A 25091-nucleotide genomic window follows, 5' to 3' on the forward strand; every position below is an offset into this window, starting at 1 on the left:
CTCTTTCCCCAATACGCTGGTGTTCAAATATCAGTTGAAACAACAGGATGACCACCAACTCCCTTCTGAATAAACGTCTATATTAATGAATTATATACTCAGCAACCCGTGACCTTAAAACCATAATAGGAGACATTCGGGGCATGGGGAGAGGTTGCTGAATTCTTTATCGGACTCCTGTCAAAGAGAGCCGTTCATTTGTCTTTCGGGCGTCAGGCGAATTAATTAACAGGAAATGCAAACGTTCTAATTGAATGTCAAGCAGAGGTCCCTGGTATGTAAATGAACGCAACACTTGTTTAGGTGCTTTCGCATCAAAGTTTATGTAAATATACAAATAAACCATATGCTTCACTTAGTCTTGATAAATGGTTATTTGGCAAAAGAAAACGATACATTTCAGCAGTTAATGTATTGATCCTCTACTCTCACGAGTGCACTTAATTTCAATAGTCATTTATCAATGAATAAAAAAACCCCCAATACGTTGTCATATGTAAAGAAACCATGATTACTGTAGAATGTTGTAACACCCGAAATGTTATCATAATAGGCTATGTCTACATCAAGAATGTATAAAATACAACAGAAGTAACGAGGAGCAATAATAATAATAATAATAATAATAATAATAATAATAATAATAATAATGTAGGGTCGATAGGTCATTTACAAACACGACTCATTATGATACTACACTTTTCATGTCATGAAATATTTAAACTTTGTGTCTTTAACAATATAGGCGGTTATTCTTTTTAGAAAAACCACATTAAATATAAATTTAAACAGAAAGGTTTGATGTGTTTTGTTATTAGCCGCATTCTTTTACAGTGAATTGCATTTGTAGACAAGAATTCATTTTTAGACGATTATGTTTGTGTTTTGGTTCGTTATCAATCTACAGAGACTTCTGGAAGACGAATGGCCCTGTCAAAATTACGCCAGTCAAAACATTTTACCACCCCTCTGGACGGAATTGTGTAAAATACCCTACGTTTAGATATACAGACCCTATCCAAACAGCTTTAACTTTCTCAAGCGTCTGAGAGAGGGTGGGAAACGTTTCGGCTGGATAACAAGTTGCAGTACAATACCATGAGGTCCGTTATCTTGAAGTGCATTTATTTCACAGGCTACATAGGTTATAGCCCAATTACTGGGCATTCATTAATAAAATACTAAACTGAAATGTCCAAAGTACTCTCCAAAGGTGCATTTGAGAACATATGACATTTATTCAGGATCTGTGTGGAACGGAGGGCTGTAAGTGATGAAAATCTATATCTCAAACCTAAAACCAGGTGCTTGTTAGTTTTGTTTTGTTTTGGTTTTTTTTTTGTTTTGCTAATTGCAGCAACATAAAATTCCCCTTCACAAAATGTGCTAAAACTGGATTAAATGAGTTCATGCCTTAATGAGCTCAATACCAACTTGTACTAATTAGCAAATGTTGCGCTCCATCCTACCCACTCTTTCCCTCTTACCCTTACTGGCGCACAACCCACGTGTTCCTCCAGGGTCTCTGGAGCGCTAGGAAGAGGGCAGGCGAGGAAGAAGGAGAGAACGTTTCTTATTTTCCCAGTCCACAGAATCCGCGGAGCGGAGCACAGAGTGTCCTACGGTCAATACTGTTATGGTGTGAGCGTCTGGGAATTACAGTTTGGACTCATCGGCCCTGACAAACTCGCTTGGGCTAACAGGGTAAGTTTTCTACTATGCGCTCGGAACATTGTTTGAAGGAAATGAAAGATTTAATATGACTTTGAGAGGATACGAGAAGTGTCGAAAATAAGAATCCCTTAGGTTCCAAATAGCTCCAGTACACCTGGTTCGTGTTCGTTTTCTACCCCGTAAACTGTATGTTTTTGTATGAAAACCACTGTGTATAGATTTGCTATAGCTTTATTATCCTCCTCCTTCTCGTGGAAACTTCAAAGGTTTTTTTGCTCACTGGCCTATAGCAGGCACGTAAGTGAATAAAACAGACAAACAAAACACATCACTGATAGCTCGTCTTTGCTTTTCTGCTCCATAGTCGTAGTAGGAAATGCTGAAACCCGGAGATCCCAGCGGATCTGCTTTTCTAAAAGTGGACCCAACTTACATCCAGCACTGGCAGCAGCTCTTCCCACAAAGCCAGCTCAAGAATGCGGCACTCGCACAGCTCCAGCCCGCCGACAGAGTGGCTATACCGGTGGAAAGTCTTCGCCAGCGACCTCACTTAATCTCGTCAGCGTCTACATCAGTTGCTTTAACACCGTCCTCAATGTCCTCGTCGGTGTCGTCTTTAGTGGGTTTAACTCAGCTCTCTGGTCCGCAAATCGCGCTGTTTGGCCAGACTATTTGCTCCGACATTACAGCAGCAGACAACAGCACATCCCAAGCGAAAGAACTTTGCCTGCCATCAAACTTTAAAAATGACAAGGACTCCAGGTTGAAACTGACCTCTGAGGAGTTAGACTACTACTTGTATGGACAACAGAGAATGGAGATTATCCCCTTAAACAATCATACCGGCGACCTCAATAACCGTATGTATGACTTCATTTTCGTGGAGTATATTCCGGGGGTTCACAGGCCTTTTGATGATGACTGAAACTGTACACGTAAAGAAACCAGCGTGACAATTTCTTCATAAATAGTCATGGTATTGTAATGAAACATTTAACAATCTGCAATATGCAATCCAGTAGGTAAACTAGAATTAAGATAGTAACAAATACATTTAGTAAATTATTTCAATACACAAAACGTATGACAAGAAACAGCAAAATTCGACGACAAATGTTGTGATATCGTACATTTCATAAGCCAGATGACGTGCCAAATGTTAAAACCAAACTTTTGATATCAATTTTAATAATCGGCAGGTGCACGCGTATCTATGGGTCCCGCACGCCATGTCGGATATATTGATGATTTTACTATGTATATCATAAAAGTTGTTAAAATGGGCACTCTGCATGTAAGTTTCAGTTACTAATAACATACTAATTCAAGTTATATTTAGTTTTTAAAAATTACTTTAAAATGTAATAGTATACCAAATAATCAATCAATCAATATACTAAACAACATGAAATAACTGGATTTCATTAGGCTATGTAATTATCTATATAAATATTCAGCTTCATATTCAATCAGATTAAATTAAATAGTATAAAAAATGAAAGGCAATGACTGGAACTAACAGTTCCTGGTAATTAAAATGACAATCATTGCCACAGATTATAGCTGCAACCTGTTTATAGAGCAACGAATTTCTCTAAATTTAGATTGTTTAAAAAATTAAATAGGAATTCGATGGCACCAAGAGCATCGGGATAATCTGTTCATTTAAATTTGATGTCTTTATACCGTTGATTATAAATGTCTAATTTATGTAATCAACAGAATAAAATCTTAAAATGCATGAAGTGAAATATTATATCAAAGCTTGGTTTGAAAAGGTGGTGACTGTTTATTTAAGGTGATAAAACGGCCCATCAGCAGTAATCTCCATCAATATATGCCACAAGGAGATGAGGAATGAGGGGACAAGCCACAATTAATTGCTGTATAGTTTTGTAGAAGAGAGTGGAGTGAGTGTGGATCAGAGATCGATCTTTTCCATCGGCCGCTATTCATCATCCGAACATGGTATATGGAAGTCTCCCGGGGACAGTAAGACTGCTTTATCCACATTTGCTGTTCTCTCTCCAATATTTCACATCAGTAGCGGTCATTTATATAGTGTCTTATAAATGCAAATTACAAAGGAAAGTTACATTTGAAACCATGCTTTTATCTGTGCCAGTACATTTTAGAACGAGATTTCTTGGGAAGTTCAAAGTAGTAGACCAAATTATACAAGATTTCTGATATGGAACAATGCTTAATGTGAGAGGGGTTTTGGAATTCTAGGCACCTGTCTAATTGCGGCAAACTGCGATTGTAATATTAATACGGGCTTATTCGAAATTATTGAATAATACATTAGTTTCAACATTCCCGCTTTTGAAAACATTAGCTTTTATATGGAATTGGCGCATTAATTGTTTGTGATAAAAAAAGAGTGGAAAAGAGTACAATTGCTCGAAACTGAATTAAACTTTGTCGACAGATTCAGGTTTCAAATTAGCAATGGAAGGACGAGAGCGTGCTTGACTCAAAGCTGCTTTTTGCCACGCTGGTCTAATGTTCTGAACTTTCAATGGGCAAAATGTTTGTAAACACGGAAGAAGGTACACCAAAAATACCAAAAATCTAATTATAATTTATTTTATTGAATTAATTTATTTTACACACACACACACACACATACATATATATATATATATATATATATATATATATATATATATATATATACACACACACACACACACACACACACACACACACACACACACACACACACACATATAATTACATTTCACATTTTTTCAGTCTTATAAAAATGTGTTCTGAGTAACCTAAGATGTACAGAAAATGACTATTATTCCATGATACTTGTCATAAATGTGCATCATTTACAGCATCAAGCATCACATAAATTTAGTATGTCTATTAAAGATGTCTATTAAAGTACTTTAAAAAGAGAATGAACAACCTATCGGATTCACTTGGAGGAGTTAGTACCAGTGCTCAGTAGAACACAGGGGTCCCATCTGGCTGGCGAGGTAAATAACAACCTCTCTTGCTGTGCTGTCCTCCAGGCTGTGACATGTGTGCAGACAACCGGAACGGGGAGTGCCCCATGCATGGGCCCCTGCACTCACTGCGGCGGCTGGTGGGGACAAGCAGCGCCTCTACCGCCGTGCCCCCTCTGGAGGTGCCGGAGTGGCTGCGGGACCTACCCCGTGAGGTCTGCCTCTGCACAAGCACTGTCCCTGGTCTGGGTTACGGCATCTGCGCTGCCCAGCGCATCCCCCAGGGTACTTGGATCGGGCCCTTTCAGGGTGTCCCTCTGCTCCTGGATAAGTTACAGTCTGGAGCAGTGCGGAACACCAGACACCTATGGGAGGTGAGTGTGCAGTTTTCCTTCTTTGACCCCTAAATTGCGCAATGTTGTGATGCTTTGGGTAAATCTGAGTGATACACGAGTGATTATTGGTGATTTTTGCTAAATATCAGACGGGGTCAACTGCTGTCGCTTTTGAGTAGGAAAATAACAATGAGGGCATACTGCATGGACCTTAGTAGAATGCTTAAGTTGTATTTGAATGCATGATATGTATCCATTGTAAGGAGAGGAAATGATGGATGAGAAAATCCCATGCAAACATACATTTATAAAGGTCATAGCTCTCAGAGATGACCAACAGTATGCATTGAGCTGACAAGAGAGAGAGAGAGAGATACTCTCTCGTGACAGAGTTTATTACCATTCAGCTGAGAGTCCAGAAATATGGTCCAGCTAAGACATAAATTATATTCACTCAGACATGTTTACATGTTACCCCTTTCTGGGTTCCCTAATTATAGACATTGTCAAATACAAATTTGGATGGCAAGCAGTCATTTTACATGAACTGATTTCTAAGGCTATAAATCTTCGCAGACTGAAGACATGATCTAAATAGTCTGACTTTGAGTTGCTCAGAGCACTGTTGGCTTAGAAAAAGAAGTTTGTTATTGGTGTGCTATGGCCTTATCCACCAGAAATACAGGTTGCTGTTGTAGAGGCCCTCACAGACAGAAAAGAACACTAATACTTGTTATATATGTTCTGTATGACGCCACTTTAAACACTTGCTCAGCCAGAGAGGACTGTAAAAATTCCAGGAGGCTTAAACAGAACTGAGGTGGGTGAGGGACAGAAGTGGACTCAATATTCCATGATATGCAAAACAAGGAGACCTTTCTGCTGTGGGAGGATTTGAAGTGTTAAATCTTATCAGTGTTGATAAAGTGTAAACTACAATCATTTAGGCCAGTATCACTCCCTGTTAAGGAGAGTTCTGAAGGTCCGTTGTCTGTGTGTTTTCTGCTCTGGCGGGTACAGCGAGTAACTGCGAAAATATTTTCTGAAATGTTTCAGTGATCACTTTTAGTGAAAAACATTATTCACAAGCTAATCTTGGCAAATGATCAAGAAAGACGCTGTCATGCTCAGCGATGTTCCTATTCTCAGTAGCACATTACACTAATATTTCTTGGGTTAGGTCACCTATTTATTGAATATGAGATCAAAACATTGCACTGTGAAACGACATAAATTTCATGTTTCACCAAGAGGGAGGAATGTTTTCTTTCTTTCTTTTTTGAAGCTTGCTTCCATGGTAATGTTCGGCTAGCGGCTATGGTTTTCTCATCGGTGAAACCATACACAATAAACCGTTGGAACAATGATTTACTTTTTACTATACATTACTCATTGTTTAAAAGGTTAGAATTCTTTGGAGTAATTAAATTTTTTCCCCATTATTTATTATTATTATTGTTGTTATTATTATTATTATTTCTTGGTAGCAAAAGTGCTCTTTGCCTGGGGAGGTGGGGGGCATTCCAGAATCAATATCTCTGTTATATGTAATTGGGTAATGACTATTTGCCGATTTTAAAGTGTTATTATCTTGTTTCAGATTATATAATTATGTCAAAACGTTTTGATATTCTAAAGGCATCAAGGGTTTATCAAAGTACCCGAATGTTCTGAAAAAACACTTTAAAAGGAATTTTCAAACGATTTGTAATAAACTTCTTCAAGCATATATATTTGCACAGGACTTGTAAACCTATGGTCAGAAATTAATTAAGTTTAAAATAAACATGATTGAAACACAAATGAAAAGCACTGAAAACATATGCTTATTTATTCTTTTTCTAACATTAACATGACTTGCTACTGGGATTTGAGCACATAAATTAAACTGTATCTTTGTGTTAGCGCTATACCATCACTATCCATAGTTGAATTTACAGTGTTGTTCATACTAACTTTGTGATGTGAATGATTTCATTGTACTTCAGTACATGAATGATAAGACTTCAGGTTGATGTCCGTTTCTTACCATGCTGTATTGTTTTTATTTGTAGCATGTCTGCCTTCTGAGACTTGGTAACAGTAAGGCCTATTATATTTCCCACAAGTCTTAGTTGTCTGCCAGGCCTCCTAGTAGACACGTCTCATAGACTTGTCTCTGGAATTTTCACCTCAAGGTACAAATACTTATGGCTAAAGAATATTATACACAGTATTTTTGGAACTTGTCACTGATACTGCACATAATCAGCAATCTTTATAATCTGTTAAGACCATTACTACTGTTATTTCATCTTGTTTTATGGTCAGAGTCTCCAATATAAATATCTTTGTGTTGACTTACACTAGTTGTACTAGTAGGGTTGATCCATTAAATACACAAGGCTGTTAGCAATGTTGTCAAGCATATTTGCAATGGTGTGATGGGTTATGGCAAGGTGCTTTGGAAGAGTGATGCAACAATTCATTCTCATTTAAAAGCTAAATACTATACCTGTGTTTTTATTACCCAGAGAAAGCAGTATTATGCCTCATACACAGTGTGACACATTTGAACTATAACATCACTCATGAAGTTTTGCTTTTTTTGCTCTTAAGTGTCACGTTTCTAGTGATGTAAACTGTTTCATTCTGTCTAGAAAAATTATAATCCAGTGCTTTGTTTTTAATAAGACATATATTTAATAAGATGTTAACAATAAGACGTTGACAACTGTATTTATGTGCAAAAGAAAGGTTTATCATAAAATGAAAGCACTCTACTAAATTTCCCTGTACTTTACTGATTCCCTGCTAAACCACTTAATCTTTTGAAATAGTTATATTCGTTATCTGTTATTAGCCAGTATTACACAGTAGTATTACCAAACCTGCCACTAAATTTGAAAGAAACATATTCAAGCACATATATTTACACAGGGCTTGTAAACTTATGGTCAGTAATTGATTAAGTTTAAAATAAACATGAATAAGACATGAATGAAAAGCATTGAGCACATTTTGGGTATGCTTGTAATCTTCATATAAGCCCATGCAACCGACAAGGAGTCACACAAACATATTAAAACGAATTTAACAAATTAAAACGAACATTTAACAAATCCTGAAAATTTGGTGTAGATTACCTTGATAAGGTAAGGTGCTGAGGGGCAAACCAATAGGAATAATATTTGTCCGCGGTGGCCAGAAAGTCACTTGAATTTTCCTTATATGAGCTATCATCATGTGAACATGGCAGACCACAATGATATCATCCCTCAGGCAGGCATCGGTGGGTGTTCTGGAGTAATAATAACGTGACTAGGCCACAGGCCAGGATAATTATTTTTATTTTCTGCATGCCAGAATGGAGGTGACTTGTTTAACGTTGGTTCACTGACACAGAAAGCTCCATAATTTGTCATTTAAGTTATTTTATGCTCCATTTCCCTCTTGATCCAAGGCTGTGTTGTGTGAGAAAGCATCTTGATGGAGGAACAATTTTATTTGAAATGTATCAGACTCCACAATGTAAACACTGGGCTTTTAGAGGGATGTTGTTTCTTGCTATTAGATTCAATAGTGGCAAAATAGGTGCTGAAAACAGTTTAATTTCAAAGTCAAATGCATTGGTATGTATACATAGCAGCATATTCCTATCCTAATTAAGTTTATAATTTCCCTCACAATTTTTTTGCACTTTTATCTTTAATCCGACTAACGCAGGGATGAGATTATGCATCACCAGCACTGCCTACAGTGTTTGGATCTGAATGCTGTTTCTTAGGCGGTTGTTTTTAATTTAATGTTTGTGTAGTCTGTTCCTTAACTGGTTTTATCTATGGTTCAGCCATAACAATTACAGTTTGAAGCATGACCAACCAAAAAATGTTGTCTCAGTATATCTTTTTACACGTAATTTAGAAAAATGTCATTACATCAACATATTTGCAATGGACAGCAAACTTGCAGTGATGTCATTTGTACTATATACAGTTACACAGACAGGAAATGTGCAATGCTTCTTGGGCCTTCAGTAAGGACAAATCAAAAGTATGTCCTTTTTAACGTAAATCAGGAACGCGATCCCAGCCTTTCACACAAGAAAAAAAAGCTTTCTATTGCCATTTTGCTACACCATGTTATATTAACCTTACACCTGCTTTTCTGGGCAGAGTGAACTCATCGATATTTTTGGCAACATAACAAGGGCGGCTCTGGCAGTACACTGATAAGACTTTTCTTAAACTCCATGAGTTGCATAATGGACATAGTCTGTCATTTTTGAGTTAATATGAGTATGTCTGAAGAAACGTATCAGGCTGCAGTAAGATATACAGCATCACTATATCTCTATGGGACATCCCTGATTTTCACTTGGGAAAAGTAGACTCCAACGCTTTTAAGTAAAGCGCTGATGTTTACCGTTTGTTCACTATTTAGAGTAGGCTCACATACGCTGAAGCCACAAATGACACGAGCATCACTGCGCTTTGGGGTTTTTTGGTTTTTTTTGGCTTTTGCCATTATTAGGCTAGCCGGGCCATTGGGACTAGGTGAAAAGAAAACATCAACCAGAAGGTGTTTTAATGTGGAGATAACAGTGCCATGCTATCACCTTCTGCAGAGCTATCGCACCACGTCCCCCGTGCAGCCTTACCATTTACATGCCCCGGCCCGATCAGACGAAAGCCCCTAAGAGTTTCCTTAGATAAGGCCGTCCTGGTTCCATTAGCCAAAGTGTTCCATGCTCGTGACTCATGCTGACCTCTCCAGTGTTCCATGTGCCACTGGGATTCAGGTTCTCTAAGCTCAAAGCCTAATGGCTGGAGGGCGCTGATTTACTCGCCATAATAAGGGCAGGAGGTCAAGCGACTGTCGGCTAGGTCTGGTTTAGTCTCAGACGCTCTCTCTCTCGCTCTCTCTCTCTCTCTCTTTCCTTCTCTCCGTGGTCCAGTCATCGACGAGCAGCTGTTCAAGTACGATTTAAAGCGCTTGGTCAGTGACAGTGTCCAATCAGTGTGCCGTAAATGTCGGTCTGAAGAGATTGAGTAGTAAGTAAGGCAGTGACAGGACACCACCCGCGATCAATGGCTAGAGGAGGAGGCACCCGATGCCTGTAATGTCCTCAATTTTACCACATGGAGTAAACGTAAACACAAAGACCTAGAGGAAAAGGGGAGATGTCTCATTGGTCCGTGATACGATGCATGCAACAGAATGTACAAAGGGTTTCATTTTTAGGCTGCTTTGTCTTGTCTTTAGTCTTGCCCGAATTTTCCTTGCTTCGTTGCGACGGAAGCAAGCTGTATGTCATTATTCTTTTTCTGCTACTTACTCCGTCCCCAGGGCAATACCCATATGGGCTTTGATTAAAACCCACCAATGCATGCTTTGTGTAAAACTCGCTGTAAGCCACTGATCATAAGCCATGTTACACTTAAAAGTACATTTCATTTAAACTTCCCAAAGATCAGCATTAACTGTTCAGTGACACTAAAATCCCATATAAGGAGATTTATAAATTAGGCAATTTCCTTGATTATTGCAATTATTTACAAAATTGATTGCTCTGCTGAGCTATAGACAGATTCCAGCAAAGCTATTGACATGGTTCACCTCTGTAATAAACCGACCCTCCTCCATAAAGTGAGATGTCAGTACACCAGAGGTTGTTTGGCATGTAGAACCATCCCAGGGTCAGATATGTTTAGAAATTAATAATGTATCGGACACCTTCTATTGACATCTAGGGCAGCACAAGAGGGGATCGTTTAAAGAGCACTGTTGCAGGCCGAGCTTTGAGAAAATTGAATTCACTGAATTTTTCCTCTGTTTACCATCATTTTATACAGTACTATAAATGCTGTGAAAATGTTAAACTCTGTTGTTTTTAGATGGGTATCACCAATTTGTGTTTGTTGGATTGTAAGTGAAGGTCTAGATGTTCTGATGTGGAATTAGAGTATGGCCCTGCTGGAGCAATGTCAGAGGTGGGGGCAGGGCTAAGATGACATAAATCGCTTTTATAGGGCATTTACTGTAATTCTTACTTAGGGCTGTAACAAACCTGCCTCGCTCAGTGCATTAGGGCACAATGACGCCTATCAATCAAAGTGGGTTTTCCAGCCCGGTTTGCCATATATTATGCCTCCTTTGAGTCAATATGCAAAGAGCAAGCCGCTGATCTGTATTTTGGATCGGATGCTGTGCCTAGTGTGTGAACCTTTGGAAACCTCTTCCCTTCCTGACATCTAGAGATTATAAGCAGTTTATTAAAAGACATCCGTCACATACACATATATTTACGATGCAATAGCAGGCTTCTAAAAAACGCCAGGCTCTTTTTTGACATTCTGATGGAACCCAGATGAACCTATCACATTTGATTGTGAAATCCAATGCCTCTCGCAAATAATCTTTTAATGCAATGAAGTAAGAACACAGCATAAACATTCCACTCTACAAACTGTTTTTTTTTTGTTTGTTTGTTTTTTTGTGGATTGAAACAATGTGTGTGTTCAGGTTACACTGTCCAGCTGAATACTACATGAGGAAAGATAGGCCCAGGAAATCATGCAGCTTCTGTGCAGAGACAGGCAGGAGGAGAAATGAATATACAGGGGTCAAGCAAAAATAATGGATACATCACTTTAAAAAGGCATTAGCTAAAATGTAATATGTACATGTATGCTGTGTTTTAGAGGCTACCGACAGTGAAATTACAATTTTAAGATTTTTAGGAATAACAAGGATTGAAAATTATGCCAGACACAGAAAGAGAAAATCAAAACCATTAATAAAAACAAAGAAAAACTCTAAAATACAAGAATGACGCAGCAAGACATACAAAAATATGACCTAATAAAAACTGTACATCATTAGTTTTATAGAACTCATATTTATGAGCGGTCCAGCTGAAAACCGCTAGTTGAGAAGTATAACACTGTCTTTGAATGTTTAATTTGAAGACTAAAAGAAGTGTTTTCCCCATTTGCTCACTCATGAGTAGCACATTATAGCACCTCTCGAAGAATGGTCTAATTCCCCACTAGAAATTATCCAGAATGTGTAGAACAGGACTCAAATATGGAATGAATCTGCTCTGCAGACAAAGGGAAACCCAACTCCATGTTACTGATACACATATATCTGATGTTTTCATTACTCTATCTGGCTCCTATATCATCTCTTAATATGAGGAGAAGAGCTCTTCAGTGGGATTTTTTTGGAGTAACTCCAGCATCAAAAGCCTCCACAGAGAAATGAATGGACTGTCAGGAGTTTTTTAAGTGGACCCATTTTTAACGTGTGAGAAGTTATGTATACTCACATGTGCACGTCTGTGTGTATGTGTGTTTGTGTGTGAGTGTGTGTGTGTGAGAGAGAGACACAGACAAAGAGAGAGAGAGAGAGAGCCAAAGAGAGACAATGTACGGTTCAGTGCCGTTGTCTGATCACAGAAATGCCATAGTCATTCTTTCACACTCTGTGGAAGCTGAGATGTCTGTGGGGTCATCTGGCTTTTCCTGTAGTATTTTCATACTTTTCAGTAGCCATTGTGACCACATATAACTACATGTGCTGCAAATAGCTTCCAAATGTGAAACAATGACTACAGGAGTTAAGCAGAAAAACTGCACAAGGCCGTAAGGCCTGAGAAGTCTTAGTGAGAAAAGCATGCTTGACTGTAGTGTGCTTTCAATTAGTGAGCACAGAACCTCCTGTTCTAATACAGACTCCACAAACAGAACTTTAATCTGTGTGTTTCATTCATAAATCAACAAAATTACAGAGCTTCGTTTGCCACAGAAACTTCATAAATACTGGACATTTAATATGCAAAGTAAAAAAGTAAAAGTCCTGTCACCACAACAGCACGTGTGCACCACCCTAAAGGTTTGCTCTTTTTATTTTTATTTTGATATTTATCTAAAAAGAGCTAAACAACCCAGAAATAAAGTACTTCTTTGACTGTTTTGATATAGCAGCTGGAAGGTTAGGTCCGGCTTTGTGTAACAAACTGCCTTGCTGTAAGCATCGTCTGAGCATTCGATCATGCTGTCAAATGTGGTGGAGGTTCACTAAAAAGCCATGTGGGTAAGACAGGAGAATGACTGCAGACAAACTGGATTTCAGGGACACAGTGGGGTCAAAGGGGTCTCCAAATCCCATTCATTCAGCCATGCTCCTGTGACAAGGCCAGGGATCACTTACTTCTGCACTGAGAGATGGATGGCTAGCCGTTTAGGTGCAAATGCTGAGGCAGGCTATTGGCTGAAAACACTTGTTTATAGATGTGATTTTATGTTGATTTAACGAAAAGTTCCGCTAATCTAGGAGGATGAAAGCAAGGTCCATCTCATCTGATGTACATGAAACCTGCCACCTTTTATTGGGATGAAATACATTATTTTTTATGCTCTGGCAATGTGACATCGTGCTGCTTCAAAAGTCTAAGCAGCGGGACAAAATTGCGCTTTTACATGCAACATTCATTCAGGAGAATTATGTTAGCATATTCGTGGGTTAGAACTGTTTTGATGTAGAAAAACTAAGACCATATGCTATGCCATGCATTACTTCATTGCTATCCAGGACATGGCAAAAGTTCTGGCTAAATCGTTGGCGGTGAAATATGAACATCATGGCAGAAGTTTATGCAGGTGCATAATCAGCGAATCTCACCACCGCCACCTCCCACCGTATTTTTGCGGAACAGCAGTGGCAAACTGTCAAAACAAACCCTAAACACCTGTCAGTAATCATTTGTCCCGTACTTTTTCATACATTAATGGGGGATGTGATTAACATATGAGGCATTCAAAGTGTTTTTGTGTTTGTGTGCTGTAATGTTGGTCATATTTATTATACTCTGTTTCTCTTAGATCTATGACCAAGAGGGCACATTGCAACATTTTATCGATGGTAATGAACCAAGCAAGTCGAGTTGGATGAGGTATATCCGTTGTGCCAGACACTGTGGGGAACAGAACATGACAGTGGTTCAGTACAGGTAAGGTGATTTTTTTTAGTAGCTGACTTCATCTTTGGTCATGTCGATCCAACCAATTAGTTCCATTTTTCTTGTATAGGTGCTCTATTACAGGGTGCTATCGACACCATGCTCCATTAGACATGGGTGTAACTTAGATTAACACAAGCAGGCAATGCATGATTGCTACTCTTTGTTTCTATGGCAGTGTGCCTAAAGATCTGATGTCTGATATTAGTTATCACAGAAATCAAAGGGATTAAGATTTATGCAGTGTCACTTTGTGTCTTAAAGTGTTTCAAGTGCCTGCTTCAATAGTACTTTGTCTGGTGTCTGGTGTTTCATTGTTAAGACACTGCAACATCTTAGCACTCTAAGTTGGTATGAAGTCAAGAGGGATTGTAGCGTTCAGGCACCTAAGAGAGCAGCCTTTCCGCTCTTTCATCCAGTACTGTGTAAGCATTATACATTAGGAACAAGCTAGGAGGAATTTTTCCAACCTATGCACGGTGTACAGTGGGATGTACCCTCCGTCAGCTGGATTGAGTTCCGCATGTTATGATTTGCAGTATCTAAATGGAATTCTTCAAAGCATCTGGTGATTGATTGGGCCTGAGCTGGCTGTTTTGTTTTGCCCTGACAATAATGTCCATTGGCATGTGCTTCACTTCGCTTGCACTGGGGGACGCCCCGCCGTTGTCTTTATGACTCATCCAACCACAATACTAAATACATGTCAGCGCGGGAAATGTTATCCAAGCCGGAGGGGAAAAAATGGCTTTTGATGTGCTTGGCCAGTGTGGAGTTCTGTGCACATTTTGGGAGTGACGGCAGCGTTGTAAGAGATGGCGTTCGTTTACGCTCATTCGCTGCCCTCTGAAAGTGTGCAAGACCACCCATCGCTCCGAAAACAGCCCTCTTTCAGCAGCCAACTGAGTCATTTAGTCCAAGTACATTTATTTGTGCACTCCGGTGTTTATGTTAAGTGAAGCCAAACTGAGAGACGAACTGTTACAAGAGTATAAAGTACATGGTATACTTTTTTTTTTCTGTCATGGGTTATGAGATGTTTTTAATTTATGGGAAAGCCCTTGTTTTATTTTGGTGTCATGGTGGAAAGAATTAATAAAATGCACAGACCTCAGCAGAGACCAAAGAAGCTTACTGTCAAATATTTGCAATGCCCTATATTTACACAGAGGCAACTCAAAGGCTCTTCTGGTGTACTTAGAAAACATGAACACAGATCCTGTGCAAATTACAAATATCTATAAGTTTAAAATTATGACAATAATTTGTGTGAAATACAGATTTAATAAATGTTTGTTTTTAAATGTTGAACATAATTTTTTAAATATCTTTATTAATTAGTGAGTAACCATCAACAAAAATCTTTTGACATGTGTTGGTGGTGTAAAGATGTAAGATGTAAAAATATAATTAAAAAGTTAAATTTGACACAAACACTGTGATCATATTTTTAGATCTTGTATTTTCTACCGGACTTGTCTGGACATTCCACGAGGAACTGAGCTTCTGGTCTGGTACAACGACAGCTACACCTCCTTCTTCGGTATTCCCCTGCAGTGCATAGCACAAGATGAAAACTGTAAGTTTAGCCCCTCTCCCAAGCAGACAGTGTCTCATTCACTTAATTACCAGTGTCGGAATACTGAATGTATATTTTGTGGTTACAGCAAATATTTTACACATTTTTATATCTTAACAGTCGAGAAACAAAGATATTGCCAAAAACGCTTACTCTTACAATAACAAGGGATGTTTTTTTAGGAAATGTTTTCTGCATAATTCCTTAGACCCACAAAGTGACTTCAGTGACATTCAAGAGTTTTTTTTTTAATGTTTGCTATTCTTAGTATAAATACAGTCTTAATTCACCCACAAAGGCCTATAGTAATAGTTGATCCACACATTGTTTTCAACATTCATTTTGCCATTCTTATGATAACTGTAGACTTAATTCACCCAAACAGAACTGTAGTGCTAGTTCCACACATTCTTTTCCAAATAAGACTTTGCAGTAGTCCAGTTTACAGTTCCACAGTTGAGATTCTCTGTTTTTTGACCTGCTACCTAAATCTTATCTTGTACTTCAAATTAAGATGCAGATTTAGATTTAGATTAAATTTAGAGTCATGCTAGGGCAATTTAGCTCAACTGTATTTTAGTCTCCAGGGAATCCATGATATACTCTGAAATATATTTGGACGGACTTTATTTTAATATATTATTTTCTCAGCATAAATGAGCATTTACCCAAGTTAGGGCTTATGTTTGTTGAGCCCATTGGCCAGTGGAACGCCTAGACATCTGACAGCGTCTGACAGTTTAGTGTTTACATAGGAGACATTTTATGACTTTAGTCTGGTTCTGTTCTGTTTAGACAACTCCCTTTCCCTCTGAACCATTCGCCAAATTAATAGATACAATACTATATTCAAGAGAAAAAGCCCCACAAGACCAGACCAGTATGCTCTTGAAAACGTTTGGACTATAACCTTAGAAAATAGCACACAGGGTATGAGATAAACTATAACTGCATGTACCTGAATGCATTTATCTGAGGAAACAAAATGTGTAAAAAAAAATTTAAAAAAGAAAAGAAAAGAAAAATATGACCTATTTTGGGATTGTGTTATAACAGGGCTTTTGACAGCTTAATCTGAATGCACTTATGTCACTTCTGAAATTCCTTATGTTGGAGTTATTTTTGGTGTGTGCATTTTTATTTATGTACAACCAATCTTGCACCCTTGACTACTTTCTAATAGAGAGGAAGGTACAGGAAGGCCTAAATCTGAAGAACCAATCCAAACAAGCTACTGAAACCATCAAATAGCCTGAAACTTGAATGATTTCTGCATTTTGAAATAAACCCTCCAGTACCCTGCTACAGATACTCTTTAAATGACCTCTGGGTAATGTCTATGCTTCAGTGCTAACTCTAATCATAATTCTTTAGCTTGATCTTCAACAGAGTTCAGCATCTTACATTAGATCTTGACCCAATGATAATTCATGTTTTATTGTACTGGATGTGTTGACTTTATTAAATAAGAAAGGCCAAGCTCTTCTCCCACAAGTCTCATCTTACAGTTTGATAATGTTATGTTTTTGTGCACAGCATGCTGCACTACAAAGAATGTGGAATGTGGTTTGCCTAAGGATGAGATAAACTGGCTCTGCCTTCTCGAATGTAAAGTTTAATATGAAACTACTGTCCAAAAAATCATGTATTACTATTCACAGTAACAGAAGTGGTTCTCCAATAAAAATGTTAAATAGGTGAAGTCAAGCCAGGTCTGTTAGTTGTCCAGACTGTAAGAATGTATTTAGTCTATTTTAGACTGAAAAGAATAAGGAGAAAATAAGTTAAGTAGAGTGAGACAAGACAATAGCTGAATGTTGAATGCTGAACAATAATTAGATCCTTCTGATAAGCAGTTACTTGTTTTTCTGTCTTCCACATTGCCTGTTTTGTAGGCAACACATTCTTATCCTGCACTTGCGTTTCCCTGAACAGTGAATGTGCCATCTACTGTAATCGAGGCCATGTCCCGGCAGGAGAGCCTGCAACCCTTCAGCAAGACGTCCAAATCCTCGTCGGGCGTCCTGCAGCGCTCCATGGTTTTCCCGCACTCGCCCTGCTCCCGGAGCTTCTCCCTGTTGGACAAGGCAGGCAGCGTGGAGTCAGGCTTCAACCAGCTGAGCTCCAAGAACCAGCGGGTGCTGGCCAGTCCCACCTCCACCAGCCAGCTCAACAGCGAGTTCAGCGACTGGCACCTGTGGAAGTGCGGCCAGTGCTTCAAGACCTTCACTCAGCGCATCCTTCTCCAAATGCATGTGTGCACACAAAACCCCGACAGGTAACCTGGGCTTTAACTGGCAATTAACAGACAGACTATAAACTAAGCCTGTTGAATAGCAAGAATAGTTCATTTGAACCCCCTGCAATGGAATCTATTGGATCTTTTGCACAATTGCTTAGTCAGATGTCTTAGGAGTGCCTGTGGTTTGCTATTGCTACTGCTGGAGATTCAACTGAAAGCCAAACAGTATTGGCAGCATGGCCAAGACCATCTCTGTGATGGTATTTCTCTTTAGAACATTGAATGCAAATACAGTGTGTAACATCTCTAAACCTAATTAAATATGGCCAAGAATGTATTGGAAATTTTTTGCTTACTATTTTTCTTGGGTGCATATAAACCTATAAATCAGTTGCTACTGTCACGTAGAAATACCCACTCCAATGGTTATGCAGAGGAAAACAGATGCCACTTATTCAATAAACTAATATTCATACAGAAGAAAAATGTTGCTGGGATACCCTAGGAGTTGAAGTCAATGTGAGGGGTTGTCAATATTAAACTTTATGACCATGGGGTGCAGATAAAATTTAGCTGAACAAGGGAATCTGGATCTGTTGGTATTTGGAGTCGAAGCCAGTGCCATAAATGACCCTGTGAATCTGTTTAAAATGCTCTCAGCTAGACTTTATGGCCTTTGGCCTGTACATACTTATTGATGTTTGTTTTATACGTACACTTCAGAATAGATCAATTATTCTGGTATATCATCACAAAAAAAGGGTTTTGCTTATTCATTTTGCTGACCTCTAAGCAAGGTTTTAATATTGTTCGTTTGTTCACACTAGTCATCACCAGTGTTGTGATTTTGTTGCTTTCTATCAATGAGTACTGTGAAAATTTACAGTACTACCATGCACCATAAGCAGCAAGCTACCAAATCCAACTATCAAAATGAATTCAGACTCTCTGCAGCATTCTAGAAGTAGACACCCATCCCTAAACCCACACAAATAGCTCACGCTTTTACATTACACAGAGTGTGTGGAGCTTTATTTCAGGTTTGAGCATGTTTAGGTACAGATGCAGTCATGCAAGTTCAGTGAGCTATTTATCTCTAATATTGTGCTGCTCCAGGGCCCAGTGCAGCAATAAACAATATGTTGACATTAATCACAAATGCTGCTGTAGTAAATACTCCCCAAACATTTATCATGATAAAATATTCACAATCAATGCATCTCCCAACAGAAAAACTTCAGTCACAAAGGCTGGTAAAAAGTGTGCCATATGCATACTTTTAGACATTCTACACATAAAAATAGTAATAATAATTGTGTAATTCTAGCTTTGTGCTAATAGGTACAACATTTTGCCCTGTTACTCCAATTATGTAATCAATTTTTTTCCCACGACATTCAGGTGAACAATTTTGCCCCTCTCTTCTAAACAAATAAATAATGTGATTGATGGCACAGTTGAATTGTCAATTAATCTAATTACGCCTGTAAGTGCTTTCCTTTGTCGTCCCTAATTGTCAATACATTTGTGATTTGTTATCAGCTTTCCATGATTAACTAGAACTGGGCTAATAATTAACACCAATCATTACAGCTGTGGCTTCGCGCTCCCAAACTGAAAAAGGAGGAATCCGTAACCCTGCGAGCGGCCCCGCAAGCCACCGAAATATTGATATATGGCCCAAACTGTGTTCCTTGCCCCAGCGTTGATGAGAGGTCGTGCTGCCATGGTAACGGCAGTGGGACGTCACTGATTTGCTCCCGTGTGTGCTCTTCCTAGGCCGTATCAGTGCGGACACTGCTCCCAGTCCTTCGCTCAGCCCTCAGAACTGCGTAACCACGTGGTCACACATTCCAGTGACAGGCCCTTCAAGTGTGGCTACTGTGGCCGAGCCTTTGCCGGGGCCACCACGCTCAACAACCACATCCGCACGCACACTGGGGAGAAGCCATTCAAGTAAGTAACAGTGAGTACCACCGCTTCCTAGCTGATGTTTAATGTGACTCTGTTGATGTGAAATACACCCAAACATCACAATGGCAGGAGGGCAATATCAGCAGCAGTAAATATTAAGTTCTGGAATACTTCATAAGAAGGTTTCTGGGATATTTAACACCATGTCAGAATTGATCAGTGTTATGGAGCTATAGATAGTGACCAGGTTTGAACATTTGTTTGGGCAAGTAATGTCCTTACTACAAACTTTGCATGCATTTAAACCACCATAAGGTTAGGTAACAGTTCGGCTACAGTTGGCTCTTACTGGTGCTCTCAGCACTGACATTCCTTTGGCCACAACTTATGGTAAGAAAATATTATTGTCTAGGTCTGGAGTTAGCATTTTAGCTAAAGCATTCTGATTTGTGAGCTACATAGATTTCTTGCAAAAAGAAAAAAAAAAGAGCAATTTGAACATCTAGAGTGGGTAATGGATTTCTTCTAAGTCAATTGGATGTTACTTACATATGACCTTTCAGAATACAAATTATTTTCCCCTTACTTGCTGTATTCAGGTCTTGCTTTCAATAAAGCTACCAGGCGATACTAATGCTAATAACTACTACTGAAAGCTTTTAAAATAATTTCCAAAACATATTGTAATGTAGGCTTGAAAGCTCCACCCAAATAACATAGGGCGGCCTAAATGAAAATTGCAACGCTCACACGTAGATTGCCTGGCATTTCACAGGATTTTGAGCTGAAATGCTTAAATAGGTTTAGGGATTGTTTTGGTGTCAAGAGGAAACAAGGAGCTGGGATTCATTGGAGTGTGAGGTGGAATAGAGGGTTGTCTGAAGCAAGAGATTTATCAAGAAATTATTTAAATAATAAAAATATACTTAAGCCAGTATTTACTAAATCCAGTCCTTTTTTTGAAGCTAAGTATATATCATGCATTGTCTCTCAATGTGATTTTTTGATATAATCAAGCATCACAATGTTGAATAAAACCTTGTCAAATATTTAGATGACAAATATCTCGCAAGAAGAAATGGCTTCTGACTATTCTTTGTGCTAGTGTGCCAATATTTAGTTGTTATTAAAATTTTTAAACCACTTTTTTGAAATATATCAGTGTGATACTTGTTGCCTTTGTCTGGTAGTGACATCACTTACGTAGTGAATCAAAGCCTTTTGCCACTCTTTACATATGACAGCTACACCTTAAGCATTAGAAAGACATTTGGATAAAGAACGAAATTATTTTTGCAAGCCGTTGCTGGTCACTTGAGAAAGGTCAAGTGATAGGTCAGACCTGTACATGACATAGGTCATGAATTTGTACGATATCATATGGAGCCTCTGTGCGTCATCTTACTACACAGTATTTCTGGTGTGAGGAGGTGTGGGCTGCTTAAAGCAGAGCAATCCTGTAACAAATCAGCTATCTAATAAGCAATCAGTGATACACAAATGTGTCATCAGCACTTCAGGAGCTCCAGAGAGGAAGGGGCGCACAAAGACTTTAATGAATACACCACAGAAATCTTTAGTCAATCAATACGCCTGAGTTATTCTCATTGAGCTGATGTGCTTGATAGAATAAGCCTGCCGTTTTCTCTTCTCTTTGTGGGGAGTGCAGAACTGCTCGCGCACTGCAAGACATCAACTGCACATTGGGGGTTCCAGCTCAGCTGTTCTCCGCCTGAAGTTTGGAATATTACATTTTTAAGAGCTTTTTAGAGCCAATGACTATTATCGGATTAGTTCAGTTTTTGATGGCTTTGCATAGTATATAAATTTGAGTGGGGAGGGTGTTTCTAGATAGGCTGTAGTCTGGTTGCAAGGACATGGTTGTTAAGGTTAATATTTTTCATTTTTAGCTAAACATAGGTTCTTGATATTTTAGCCATAAGGGTCTTTGAAATAGCATAGGTTAAGTACCCCAGACTCCAAAGTGAGTTGTAAGTAGTTCCACATTTTTACAGATATATTCTTAATTATTTTATTCATTTTTCATGCATTTAGACCATATTGCACAGTCCCATTGTGAAAATGTACTGAATAGACTAGACTGGTTAAACAAGCACTGTGTCCTTCACATGCTGCACAAGCTATCATGGCTTTCTGGCTGCCGTGCACAAGCCATCAGCAGATGGACCCCTTTGATTGCCAGCCTCCTGAAAATATCTTTTTGTTCTTTATCTATTGTAAGTGACAATGATGCGGGGTCTTATCTAGACAGGCCTCTCTGGGGGCACCCCTTCCTCTCAGATTATTGACAGGGCCTCTGTGTTGTGAGGCATCTCAGTCTTCGCCCATCATCGGCATCAAGGCCCTTAGGTGTGGGTGGCAATTACACCTTTCTGGCCCAGTAAGATTTCCAGCCACTTTCAAGTGTCACTTGTCATTAAGTCAACTTAGGATGAGACGCGGTGTCTGATGGTCTTCACTGAACGTGTCGTCTGTGCGTGTGTGTGTGTGTGTGTGTTCAGGTGTGAGCGGTGTGAAAGGAGCTTCACGCAGGCAACACAACTCAGCAGACACCAGCGGATGCCCAACGAGTGCAAGCCCATCAGCGAGAGCAGTGAATCAATCGAGGTGGATTAGCTGATTGACCAGGCCGGAATTAAACGGCAAGGGAAAATCATGATTAAATGTCACGGACACTTAAGCAAAACCAAAGATTTCCTCTGAGAAACTCTCAATCAGCCCTAGAAAACCAAAAGCAGTAATAAAATAAGTAAGATGTTAAGAGATATTGATCCTGACACAGATAGGGGGCTGGATGTTTTGGGGTAGGAGAGGGGCAAGCAGAAAATTGCAGGGGGGTATTAGAAGGATAGAACATTTATTCATGACTGGGAGAATCATGGTTATGTTTAAACCAAAGCAAGAAGAAAAAAAGCATATAAGCCAGAACGTTTTGCTTCATTTCCTACTCTGTACAATGAAGCTAAAGGGAGAAGACTAGAAGGGTGCAGGGATGGACACGGCCCAAAATAAAAAACAGAGTATCTGTATGAACACATCATTCAGATAGCAGGATTTGGTTATACTTTTTATCAATCAAGTATCCACACATTATTATTAGGTTAAATTGTATTCATAATGCCTTATAATGCTTGATGTACACCTTCATAACTGTATACAAATGTTCATAATTACATACATAATACATTATAATGCTGCAGGATAAGTCTTTATAGCTCAAAATAACAATTCATTGTAATACATTTTCAACTGTCTAGAATATTTGCTACTGATGGCACCAGTGTCATAAAACTTTAGGACAAATATTAATCGCAAAATTATATAAAGAGTTTACAAATGAGCCTCTAAATTAATCACTAATCTAAATTGATCAAAAGAGCTGCAGGTTGTCTTTACAGACTTTAAGTGATATTTTCTTTAAGTATTTAAACCAAAATGTATAACAACATTAATATCAAACCTTGCAAAGCACTGTAAATTGTTTTCTCTTGTTTAAAGGACAAACCTTAATGAAGGTGAGATTGACAAAATAATTTCATACAGAAATAATCTCATTATTCACTAGTCTGTCCTTTGAACACTGGTGCTTTTACTTTGTAAAATATACTTTCATATTTAAAGGGCTATCAGCTAAATATGCTATTGGGAAATAATTCTCTTTATCCCATGTACTGTTTACAAAGAATAAACCATATCCATTTAAAGGACTGCAAACAGCATCAAAGAGTAGTATAAAGCCATACTTACGACAAAGTATGTCTTTATAGAATATTTTATGAACCAACACATGGTATAAAGCTAAAGCTACACCGGTTGCATGAATAGAATTATGAATAGATAATGGTTGTATTGTAATAGTATTATGTTGCTTTGTGCTATGAACACCTAACTTTTCTAACACCTAGCATTTTAACAAATGATGTATGCAATTATAAATATTTAGTTATGGAGGCTTGCCAGTTATCACAAGGCATTATGAACCTTTAGTGACGCTCATCATGAATTGTAGATTTGCAGAAATGTTAACCAGGATTTTTGACGGAAGCATTTCTTTTCTCACACACACACACACACACACACACACACACACACACACACACAAAGAATAAAAAAGAACATCCTTTGTATAAAATGTAAATTCTGAATTATATTATATTTCGCTCATATCATGCTTTTTGGCACTTTTAACAGCAGTTATTATTTAATATTTCTGTTGGATAATTCTCCATAATGTAATAATGGAGACTATTTTAAAATATATGTGAAATAAAATTTAAAAAATCATATTGAAATAAATTAAACCTAAGAAGTTACTAAATATGAAATGAAGAGGAAAAGTACATAAAAGTGATATATAGATTTGCAGAATTGAAGCTGTTGTGTCAATCACAGAACTCACTTTTACAGGTGTGCTCCTTTTATTTGGAGTACAAGCCACTAATTGTTACATTTTGTTAGAAAAAAAAAACTTTAACATTCTTATTACAAGGCAAACATTGCAGTCTCTATGTTTGCATTGAGAAGGTTTATCTTTTCAAATTCAGAATGTACATAGTCTTATTTTGACGTACATTTTGCTAATCGAAAACACAACAGGCTGAGTGACTCAGTCTCAGATTATTTAACAAAGTGTTTTGACCAAGTGTCAAGAAGATTAAAAAAGATCACACTGATTTACCTCTGAAAAAGTAACTCAGTCGAGATGTACTACCTTTTCTATATCTCTACAGACATTTTGTTTGCTTTTCATGGACTCAGCGTTTAAGTTGAATGAACAAAAAGTTGTATTTAAAACAATATCATGTGTATGATAATAATTACCTGTGCTGTGTCTCAGAATACTTTGTTCTGGAAAGTGCGATGAGCTCAGACTTATCCACATTTGACTCTTGTTTGCATGATTTCAACATTTGCCTTTTTAAATAAACAACAGGCTACCACTAAAAAGTAATTCTTGTGAATATTGTGATAATCATTCAATGCTACACGAGCAAAAACAGATAAAAACGTAAACCATTTATTTATTTGGTACATGATGACATTTTAAGACATCTGGTTCTCTGTGCAACTGAGTAGGACAGACGAATGTTAAACCTGCATCTACGTCACAAAGTCCTGCCCGAACTGTGACCATCCAATACAGCTCCGTACTACTCGTAACCAGGATGCGCTCTCTAGAAGCACAACCTGCGATGGAATTGCGTGAATACTTATAGCAATAGAGAGTACTGTCTTCTTCTCCATTGCTTACTCTGGCCTACCCGTTTGATACTCCTTAGAAACAATGCACAGCGATGCACAATGTAATGTAATTCAACAGTGAGGGTTTTTCCTCACCCTTTATTTTTCTTGCGCAAAGCAT

General features: G+C 38.3%; 1 protein-coding gene across 2 annotated transcripts; it reads left to right on the forward strand.

Moving 5' to 3' along the window:
* The first annotated feature begins 1556 nt into the window (after positions 1 to 1556).
* On the forward strand, positions 1557 to 24661 carry prdm6 (PR domain containing 6). Of its 2 annotated transcripts, none has more exons than XM_081708008.1 (8): positions 1557 to 1704; positions 2039 to 2534; positions 4701 to 5008; positions 13837 to 13964; positions 15428 to 15552; positions 17488 to 17830; positions 19574 to 19760; positions 22231 to 24661. In XM_081708008.1, the coding sequence occupies exons 2-7, from the start codon at positions 2051 to 2053 to the stop codon at positions 19752 to 19754; spliced, it is 1569 nt and encodes a 522-aa protein (XP_081564134.1). In that variant the 5' UTR covers positions 1557 to 1704; positions 2039 to 2050; the 3' UTR covers positions 19755 to 19760; positions 22231 to 24661. The 2 variants fall into 2 exon arrangements, with proteins under 2 accessions (XP_081564134.1, XP_026855602.1); XM_026999801.3 differs by having other exon boundaries at positions 19574 to 19750.
* The last annotated feature ends 430 nt before the right edge of the window (positions 24662 to 25091 follow it).

Source organism: Electrophorus electricus, chromosome 25 (genome assembly GCF_041902795.1).
Source record: "Electrophorus electricus isolate QZ-2024a chromosome 25, ASM4190279v1, whole genome shotgun sequence".
Lineage (NCBI taxonomy): Eukaryota > Metazoa > Chordata > Actinopteri > Gymnotiformes > Gymnotidae > Electrophorus > Electrophorus electricus.

Bases quoted from the DNA above. Each gene is read 5' to 3' on its own strand.
- prdm6 (XM_026999801.3), top strand. From the start codon at position 2,051: ATGCTGAAACCCGGAGATCCCAGCGGATCTGCTTTTCTAAAAGTGGAC. The intron at 15,553-17,487 runs GTAAGTTTAGCC...TTCCCTGAACAG, and splicing joins CATAGCACAAGATGAAAACT to TGAATGTGCCATCTACTGTA. The intron at 19,751-22,230 runs GTAAGTAACAGT...GTGTGTGTTCAG, and splicing joins ACTGGGGAGAAGCCATTCAA to GTGTGAGCGGTGTGAAAGGA.